The sequence below is a fragment of the Electrona antarctica genome (genome assembly GCF_951216825.1).
Source record: "Electrona antarctica genome assembly, chromosome: 4".
Lineage (NCBI taxonomy): Eukaryota > Metazoa > Chordata > Actinopteri > Myctophiformes > Myctophidae > Electrona > Electrona antarctica.
In genome coordinates, this window is record NC_136809.1 from 23351807 (window position 1) to 23361806 (window position 10000).

General features: G+C 46.7%; 1 protein-coding gene across 2 annotated transcripts in view; it reads left to right on the forward strand.

Annotated features, from left to right (window-relative positions):
• Positions 1-10000, forward strand: part of fat1a (FAT atypical cadherin 1a) — a 93638-nt gene that overhangs the window by 53958 nt on the left and 29680 nt on the right. For both annotated transcript variants that reach the window (XM_079499736.1, XM_079499737.1), the window contains exons 8-12: positions 1902-2177; positions 3214-3424; positions 4309-8364; positions 9037-9233; positions 9531-9684. In XM_079499736.1, the coding sequence (XP_079355862.1) occupies positions 1902-2177; positions 3214-3424; positions 4309-8364; positions 9037-9233; positions 9531-9684 (4894 nt within the window). The remainder of the gene's footprint in view (positions 1-1901; positions 2178-3213; positions 3425-4308; positions 8365-9036; positions 9234-9530; positions 9685-10000) is intronic.

The following is a 10000-nucleotide window of genomic DNA, read 5'->3' on the forward strand; positions in this document are numbered from 1 at the left end:
GAACGTGGGACACCATCACCCCCTGCTGTCTGGCATGCAGGTGCCTCTAATCTTCCCTGATCCCTTTGTTCCCCGGGCTTGGCCACGGTTGAAGCCCCATCGCCGGTCTGGGACACAGACGTGGCATTCCAGCGAGATTCCCCCATAATCCTCCGTCGGAAGTCCACTAGACGAGTGGCTGGTGTTGATAAAACATGCCCCCGGAGGAATTCTCTTTTTTTACAGTTTTACAGGACGAGGTGGGGCATACCAGGCTTTGTTGTGGTGCAGGGGGGGGAAAGAAAAGCCCCGACTGCAGTCTTGGCATGGTTTTCTTTGCTCTTTTTTGGTGAATATTTGTTCAGGGGACATATAGGGACAAGTTGTCTTGTCAATATGAAGGGTTTGAGCCGTGGTTGAGTTTGCAATGTTTGATTTAGACATGAACAAGTTAGCATATCTACAAGCTCACAGTGCGTCATGCTGTGACATGTTGTGAGATTGTAGATCAGATAATGCACAACCAAGTGTAAACCAGGCTGAAGTGGACTGTAACCTACAGTATACCCTGAAACTACTATGTGTTGCACAACCGAACATTCTGAAAGCACTTTTAGGCTTTGGTCTATTTCGGAATCACTTTCATTTCCCATTGCCGACAACTTATGTCAGTGCCGTCACCTGTCACACGCCTCAGTATACATAGCATTGAAGTATACAATATACCTATATGTATACAATTTACCTAAAATACATACAACATACCTATACCATACCTCAGTATACATAGCATTGAAGACATCTTCCAGCAGTGTCTTAAAACTGCAATACCAGTACTGCGCAGCTAAAAGCGGACAGAAATGTAATTTAGGCCGATTGCGGAACAACACCTATTTATTTCTTACATGACTGGCAGCTGATATGGCTGTCATGTCACTTAGCAAAGCGAGACACCTGCATGCGGGCCTCCCTTCAATTCATCTGGAATGTATCAGGGTTAGCCAACATTGATTTCTTGCTTTCGTTGTTGGCAGTGGCAAGTGACCATGTGCTTACAATATTGCTTTTGCCATTATATGCATCGATTTCTACTAGATCTACACATGACTGCTCATTACCGGGGAGGGTGAACCGCAGGGTTGCAAGAGGCGGAAGTGTGTGTGTGTGTGTGTGTGTGTGTGTGTGTGTGTGTGTGTGTGTGTGTGTGTGTGTGTGTGTGTGTGTGTGTGTGTGTGTGTGTGTGTGTGTGTGTGTGTGTGTGTGTGTGTGTGTGTGTGTGTGTGTGTGTGTGCGTGCATGCCGTGTGCGTGCGCACATTAATGTCTTTACATGTACAATGGATTAGCAGTACGTAAAATGTGCTGTCATTTCAAATGAGATATAGTTAGTTTATTTTCAAATTATATTATTTCAAAAAGTCATTTCATCAGAGGTGAAGCCAGGGACAGGCCGTTCAACATTTTCCCACCAGGCTGTCACGCAACAGAAGTAACATAAATAAATAAATACAAAATAGGCTGATCATCACTTCATGTCCATTATAACACTTGAAATTTTGTTGAAATGAAATTAATAACCTTCAGCTTATAATTTGGCAGAACTGTCCAGTAATACTGTGGAAACAACTGCAAAAACACCCATTAAGTGGTGAAGAAAAGATAGTGGATAAATAGGATGTGTGATGACTTGATTAATTTGCGTGCTAGTTTCACTTTGCCTTAATTGCTTGTCATCAGAAATTGTTTTTGTGTGAGGTGTGATACCTTCCAGAACCTCTCGGGGAGCTGTTTATCATCTCACCTGCACAAAATGACTCATTCGTTTTCTTGCATCTTTCCATTTCTATTGGTTGCCGACTTTGTTTTGATGACGTTGCAGTTTTGATCATTAATAATCACCCCCTTTTTTCCTCCTGTTTTTAGGTGCTTATCCGCGTCATAGACACCAACAACCACCGGCCGGAGTTCTCCAAGCCCAGGTATGAGGTGAGCGTCCCGGAGGACACCCTGCCAGACAGCCAGGTCCTGCAGATCAGCGCCACGGACCAAGACGAGAAGAACAAGATGACCTTCACCCTCCTGAGCAGCACTGACCCGTTCAGTCTGAGGAAGTTCCGACTGGACCCGGGAACGGGCATTCTGTACACCTCCGAGAAACTGGACCACGAGACTATGCGTCGCCACACTCTCACTGTCATGGTACGGATCATTCAATGATGGCTGCAACTCATGTGTACATTATTAATTTGATTACCTTTTGGATTATTCAATTAATTTATGCTCTAAATTGTCGTAAAGTACAACATGATGATAGATGGTACACATGTCTTGAATGTGCTTGATGTGATAACCCAGGCGTCTTTCCTTCTTGTAAGATATGGAACAAAGAGTCAATCATTCACATTTGGTGACATTTCAAATAGCATGTGATTAGAAATGCTGACATGCTACATTACTAAACTACTTATATGATTAATGAATTGTCTGTTGAACGACGACGACTCAGACGACTTGATTATTTCACCCAACACGTAAATAATATACAATGTACAGTGACAGCTTTCAGCTGTGTGTAAATTATGTCTACATTTGTGTTTCAATAAATATGCATCGAATTTTGTAAGCTACTATCTCTGGATTCCCTATCGTTCTGGCTGTAAATAATGCAGAATGCACTATTTAGGCCTACAGCACATTAACTCTTTAAATTTAGAACAAGATTTGGTTTGGAATTGGCTTTCTCTAAATTCACTGTGAATTGAAGTAAACCCATTCTGTTACAAGGCTGTGTGAGACCACATAGTTCTACTTTTATGATCAACATTTTGTCTTTCTTTCTCACACTATTGATTTTGACATCTGATCTCTTGAATAAAATTCCATTTAGTTTTAGTCGTATTTTAGTCACCTGAAATTAAGTTTTAGTCGACTAAAATGTACGCTCACAACGGGTCACACTGCAACGGGTTGTGAGCTTGTATAGATCTGCTATTTTTAACACCCAAGCGCAACCAAACATAACATGATCTCTTCTCCACTAGTTCCTCCCTAACATTTTAGTCTAGTTTTTATTTGTTGACGAAATTGTCAATATATTTAGCCTCCGTTTTTATTTTGTTTTTGTCAGTGAAAAAAGGTAGTCGACGAACAAGTTTTTGTCATAGTTTTAGTCAACAAAACCATCACTGCTCCCTAACTCTGACCTTTCACCTCTCAATCTGTTCTCGCCCCCCAGGTGCGTGACCAGGACATCCCCGTCAAGAGGAACCTGGTGCGAGTCATTGTCAACGTGGAGGACACCAACGACAACACTCCCTCCTTTATTGGTTCTCCGTATTCTGGCCGTGTGTTTGAGTCAGCTGCTATAGGCTCAGCCGTACTGCAGGTGACTGCGCTGGACAAAGACAAGGGCCAGAATGCTGAGATTGTCTACAGCATCGAGTCAGGTAAATGACCCTATAACTTTCTTCTGTAGCCTGCAGTCTGATGATGCGTTGTTACATGGTTGTCACATTCACATGCTTTATGGCTGGAAGATTGATGGTGGTGATTTATTATCTATCTGCCATATATATCGCTTCTCGCTTTCAGGGCTATTATCTGACATAGTAAGGTGTTCATAAGGCTCTTCCAAACTTGTATAGACCGTAGATCCGACACCACATGAAAGCACTATGCGTGGAAGTGTTCTTAGCGAAGTGCTTTCAATGCAGACGAATTGGAAAAAACATGTATGTGAGTCATCTTGAACTATTGTGCCCACTGAGCCTCGCTGGCTCATGAATGGCATACTTCAGAGGGAGTGAGAGGCTGTAGAGAACTTTGTCAGAGGATTTCCAAGTACGTGGGAGTGCGGCATATACCCTCTGCAGAATTTCCCACCATTGTTTTCTCTGCCAATAAGCTGTGTTATGGGAGAGAGATACATGAGACTATTAGCTGGGCTCTTTGTTTGAGGACATACATTTTTCAGATAGTTGAGATGACTCGAGCTAATTGAATTATAAGTTCCTTTTCCTTTGGTGCAAGTCAGATTTAACGCTAGGGTGGACTGGCCCAGAATGCAACGTGGCATATTGTATTAGCCTAAAGTTGAATGAGAAAGAACTTAAAGAAGCATTTGATTATATTTGGATAACTGCAGCTTCCACAATCTTTACAAATGGTTATCGCAGGCAACGGGGAACGGTTTTGTGCTTCTGGTGTGTTTCATTTACTAATTGTTTCACAATTCACATGAATCCAGGCGGACACCACGTACTGTATTGTAAATAAAATAAAATTTTAATATATTTTTTTCTCTCTCCCCCTCCCCCAATCTGCCTGACAGGAAATGTTGCTAACTCATTCGCCATAGAACCGGTGCTGGGGACGATCATGGTTGCCAAAGAGCTGGACCGAAGCAGCAACAGCCAGTTTGAGCTCATTGTGAAAGCATCAGATAAAGGAACACCTCCTCTGTCGGCAACAGCCACCGTGCACATGGCCGTCACCGTTTCAGACAACGCCGCTCCCAGGTTCACAGAAAAGGAGTCGTCTGCAGAGGTCAGCGAATTGGTCCACCCTGGAAGCTTCGTAAGCTTGGTAACAGCCGTCAGCCAGTCATCGGTCTTCTATCAAATTAAAGGCGGAAACACTGACAATGCATTTGACATTAACCCCAACTCTGGAGTGGTTGTAACCCAGAGAACATTGGACTATGAAACCACTCCTGATTATAGGCTGATTGTACAGGGGACTAACATGGCCGGGTTGTCCAGCAATGCCACTCTGCTGGTTCATCTCAAAGACGAGAACGACAATGCCCCGGTCTTTCTCCAGAAGGAGTACATGGGCAGGATCAGTGAGTTGGCCCCCGTCAACAGTGTTGTCTTGACCCTCGACAACACCCCGCTCGTCATCCGCGCCTCTGATGCCGATGGTGCCCGCAACGCCATGCTGGTGTACCAGATCGTGGAGCCTTTCGCTCACAACTACTTTGCCATCGACTCCAGCACGGGAGCCATCCGGTCCACAACGTCTTTGGACTATGAGCAGAGGAGTGTTTTCCGTTTCACAGTGCAGGTCCATGACCTGGGGATGCCGCGCCTGTTTTCTGAGACGGCCGCCAATGTTACCATCAATGTCATCGACATCAACGACTGTGCGCCTCTGTTTAGCCAAGAGGTATATGAAACCAGTGTCATTGTGCCCACCTACAAAGGTGTGGAGGTCTTCCGAGTTAATGCCACCGACTCAGACTCCGGACCCAACTCTAAGCTATTCTTCTCCATCTCAGAGGGTAACATTGGAGACAAGTTCAAAATGGATCCCACCACAGGGATGATTACCATTCAGAATGTCACGCAGCTTAGGAGCAGATATGAGCTGAAAATCCGGGTTTCAGATGGCAGGTTTGCCAACACAGCCATGGTGAAGATAAACGTCAAAGAGAACAGAGAGAGTAGGATGAAGTTCACCAGTGAGTCCTACAAGGCCTACGTTCCAGAGAACTCTTCGGAGAAGACAACGCTAGCAGTTATCGCTGCTGTTGGCAACCAAGTCAACGAGCCTCTGTTCTACACCATTCTGAACCCGGACAGGAGATTTGAAATCAGCCGCACCTCTGGGGTTCTCTCCGCTGCCGGAATCCCATTTGACCGTGAGGTGCAGGACACATTTGATATAGTCGTCGAAGTCACGCGGGAGGACAGAACAGCAGAGGTCGCTCATGTACTGGTCACAGTGATTGTGGAGGATGTGAATGACAATGTGCCCATGTATGTGAATCTACCCTATCATGCGCTGGTGCAAATGGATGCAGAGGAAGGCCAGGTCATCCGTCAGGTCACAGCCATTGACAAAGACACAGGTCTGAATGCAGACATCCACTATCACTTAAAAGAACACCAGGAGTTCTTCCAGGTCAGCCCTTCTGGCGAAATCACACTCAAAAAGAAATTTGAGAAAGAGTCCCTCAACACTGACTTTGTTGTGATCGTCGTGGCGAGAGATGGTGGAGATCCAGCGCTCTCTGCTGAAGTAGAGGTGCCCATAACTGTGGTGAACAAAGCCACACCCGTGTTTGAGAAGCCGTTCTATAGTATTGAAATCCCAGAGAACATCCAGTTACACACACCAGTAGTTCATGTCCAGGCCAATGACTCTGAAGGCCCTCGCATAGTGTACACCATCTCTGAAGGTGACCCCTTTAAACAGTTCTCCATTGACTTCAACACTGGTGTTATACACGTGATCCAGCCTCTAGACTTCGAGACCCACCCAGCCTACAAGTTGAACGTAAGAGCCACTGACTCCCTAACTGGAGCACACTCTGAAGTGTTTGTCGATATCATCCTGGAAGACGTGAATGACAATCCCCCTGTTTTTCTGTCCAAAATGTACAACGCCAGCATTTCAGAGGCCTCTGTCATTGGCACCTCAGTTTTGCAGGTAGCCGCCAAAGACTCCGATACTGGGAACAACCAGGAGGTCTTCTATCAGTTAGTGAGTTCAGACTATTTCAGCATTGACCGCAACACAGGGATCATCTCGACGGCACGGGTGCTTGATCATGAGGAGACCCTGCAACATAAGCTGAGGGTCCGTGCTGTAGACGGAGGGGTTCCTGCCCTGTCATCCGAAGTTATCCTGACCGTAGATGTCACCGACCTGAATGACAATGCACCAGTTTTCACCGAGCCACTTTATGAGGCTACTATCAGTGAGCTTGCTCCTCGTGGTCACTTCATCACACAAGTCCAGGCGTCCGACGCAGACAGCTCGGACGCAGAGAAGCTGGAGTTCTCCATTGTCTCCGGCAACGAGGACCAGAACTTTGCCATGGACAAACACGCCGGCGCCATTGCCGTCTCCAACCACCGCAGGCCTGACATGCAGCCCTCGTACGACCTCAACGTGTCGGTGTCAGACGGCGTGTTCAGGAGCTCTGCGCTCGTCAAAGTGACGGTCATCGGCGCCAACTTCCACAGCCCCAGCTTCCCTCAAGTGGACTACGTGGTAGAGCTTGTGGAGAACTCACCCGTCGGTACGTTAGTGGCCGAGGCCAAAGCGACGGACGATGACGAAGGCGTCTATGGGCAGCTGACGTATCGCATCGTTAATGAATTTGCAAGAGACAAGTTCTCTGTCAATGAAAATGGTGAAATCTTCACTCTGGAGAGTCTTGATCGTGAGAATGCCATTGAGAAGGTCATCCCAATTAGTCTCATAGCAAAAGATGGTGGCGGAAAGGTGGGCTTTTGCATTATCAATGTAATTCTAACAGATGTCAACGACAACGCCCCACAGTTCAGGGCGGTCGAGTACAAAGCCACCATTGCGACGGACGTCCCGCGAGGCACATCTGTGATCAAAATCGCTGCTTCAGACATGGATGAGGGAAGCAATGCAGACATCACATACACCATTGAGGCGGATGTTGAAAATGTAGAAGAAAACTTTGAAATTCATCCTACCTCTGGGGTTATTGTTACTAAAGAGAGCCTTATTGGACTTGAAAATGAGCTCTATGCTTTCTATGTCAGAGCAAAGGATGCAGGGAACCCAGCTAAACAATCCGTTGTTCAGGTTTACATTAGAATCGTGGCCCCAGAGGTGCCGGTTCCCAAATTCACTGAACCGCATTATCGCTTCACAATTGCTGAAGACCTGCCCATCGGCACAGAGATCGACGTCATCCAAGCAGAGAGTGAGCAGCCTGTGGTGTACAGCCTCGTCAACGGCAACACGCCCGAGAGCAACGAGGACCAGGTGTTTGTCGTGGACAGAGACTCCGGGGCTCTGAAACTAGAGAAGAGCCTCGACCACGAGACCACAAAATGGTACCAGCTCACCCTGCTCGCCCAGACCCAGCACGAAAACTATGAGGTCGTGGCGTCCACGCACGTAAACGTCCAGGTGAAAGACCTCAACGACAACAAGCCCGTCTTTGAGTCTGACCCCTACGAGGCGGTCGTGGCGGAGAACCTTCCCGGTGGCACGTCGGTGATCCAGGTCAAAGCCACCGATCAGGATTCCGGCACCAACAGCCAGGTGGTCTACAGCCTGGACCCCCAGCAGACCTCTCGGGAGATCGCCGAGCGGTTCGCCATCAACAGCGAGACGGGATGGGTGACCACCTTGATGGAGCTGGACCGCGAGAGGACGGAAAAGTATACCGTCGCCATTCTGGCCACAGATCGGGGCGACAAAACCCAGCACGTGACTAGCACCACGGTGGAAGTGACAGTTGCCGACGTGAATGACAATCCGCCTCGCTTTACCGCTGAGATCTACAAAGGCACGGTGAGCGAGGATGACCCTCCGAGTGGCGTCATCGCTATCCTGAGCACCACAGACGCGGACTCAGAGGATATCAACAAACAAGTCAGCTACTTCATCACAGGTGGGCATTTCATTATTTGATTCCAGACATCTCATTATACGGCTCAAAGAGTTCACCCTACACTGCTTATTTGTGAAACAATTCGATAAGCACCGCCTTAAAGGGGATTATCTGTTTAGGCCACTTAATGTGATGATAATATCTGCTATTTGTTTTGGTCCTTTCATCTGTGAGAAGCTTCCACTAATGTACCCAGGCTGTATCCAAATAAAGCAAAAGCCGAGATGATGAATTATCTGAGAAATCCTTTGGAAATTGACCAGGAAATAAAATAAAAACTCCTTTGGTGCTAATTAGCAGGTGTGAATAACAGTGCCTAATATCTGCCAGCTCTCTCATAAGCTTGTGTACAACTTCCCTGTGATTTTCTTACAAATGTTACAATGTTTAAAATAATAAATAATTAATTATACCAATAACTCTTTAGGTGTAATTAGGTTCATCCGTTTTTGTAATAGGTAATAGAATGAAAACACTGCTGGAAAAATTCAGCTTTTGGTCTTGGTATTACTGCAAAACTATACACAAACAAGCTAGCAAATGGAGTGCTATTTAAAAGCAGTGCATGTGTTGTTGTTCTGGGTTCTATAAGGTTCTATTCTGTACTCATTCCCCTTCTCATTTGTATTCCTAAAGTTTGCCTCCCGTCTCCCTTTTGACTCTCTGAAACAGGAGGGGATCCACTGGGGCAATTTGCCATCGAGCACGTCCAAAACGAGTGGAAGGTGTCGGTCAGAAAGCCCTTGGACCGCGAGGAGAGGGACAATTACCTCCTGAACATCACCGCCACAGACGGTATCTTTGCCGCCAGGGCCACCGTCGAGGTCAAAGTTCTGGACGCCAACGACAACAGCCCCGCGTGCGAGAAGGTGAGGGCAAATGGCCATGAAATGTGTCACCTGTGGGCGGTTGCCATTTACAAGGACGTGAGGGAGAGGGCAGGCATACTAAAGAGAGATGGGAGGGGGATTTGCTGGGTCACAGAGGAGGTAAATTACACGTTTTAAAGAGAGGCCACCGGTCGACTGAGGATTGTGGGGCTGCATTAATGATTAAGTGCACTTAGTGAGCGGTGATAGTCGCACAGTTTGTTACCCATGTCTTGTATGCGTTTCCGTATGAATACATCCATCCATTTCAACTTCACCCTTACCCCCCCCCTACAGTCTCTGTACAGCGGGAGCGTCCCAGAGGACTCATCGGCTGGCAGGCTCGTCCTGCAGGTGTCTGCCACAGACGCAGACATCCGCTCCAATTCCCAGATCTCCTTTGAGCTCCTGGGAGATGGCGCGGAGCTGTTCTTAATCGACCATGACACAGGTGCGTGTATATGCATTGCTGCAGGGGTATAGTTAGTAGTACCCTTATGGGTAAGATGTTCCACTCTTAACTGAACACTCTGGATTTGATTGTTTGGAGGTTTGTATACGCCTGTGTATGTGGTTTATCTGACTGTCAGTCTGTGTCCATTCATGTTTATTTTATGTTGTATTCATTTGTGTGTAGATTATTATATCTTGTTTTGCCATGCTTCATGCATCTGCCATTTTGCCTGCTCCGCTCATCACTGTGTGTAGGCCCAGTTGCTTCTCTCTCTCTCTCTCTCTCTCTCTCTCTCTCTCTCTCTCTCTCTCTC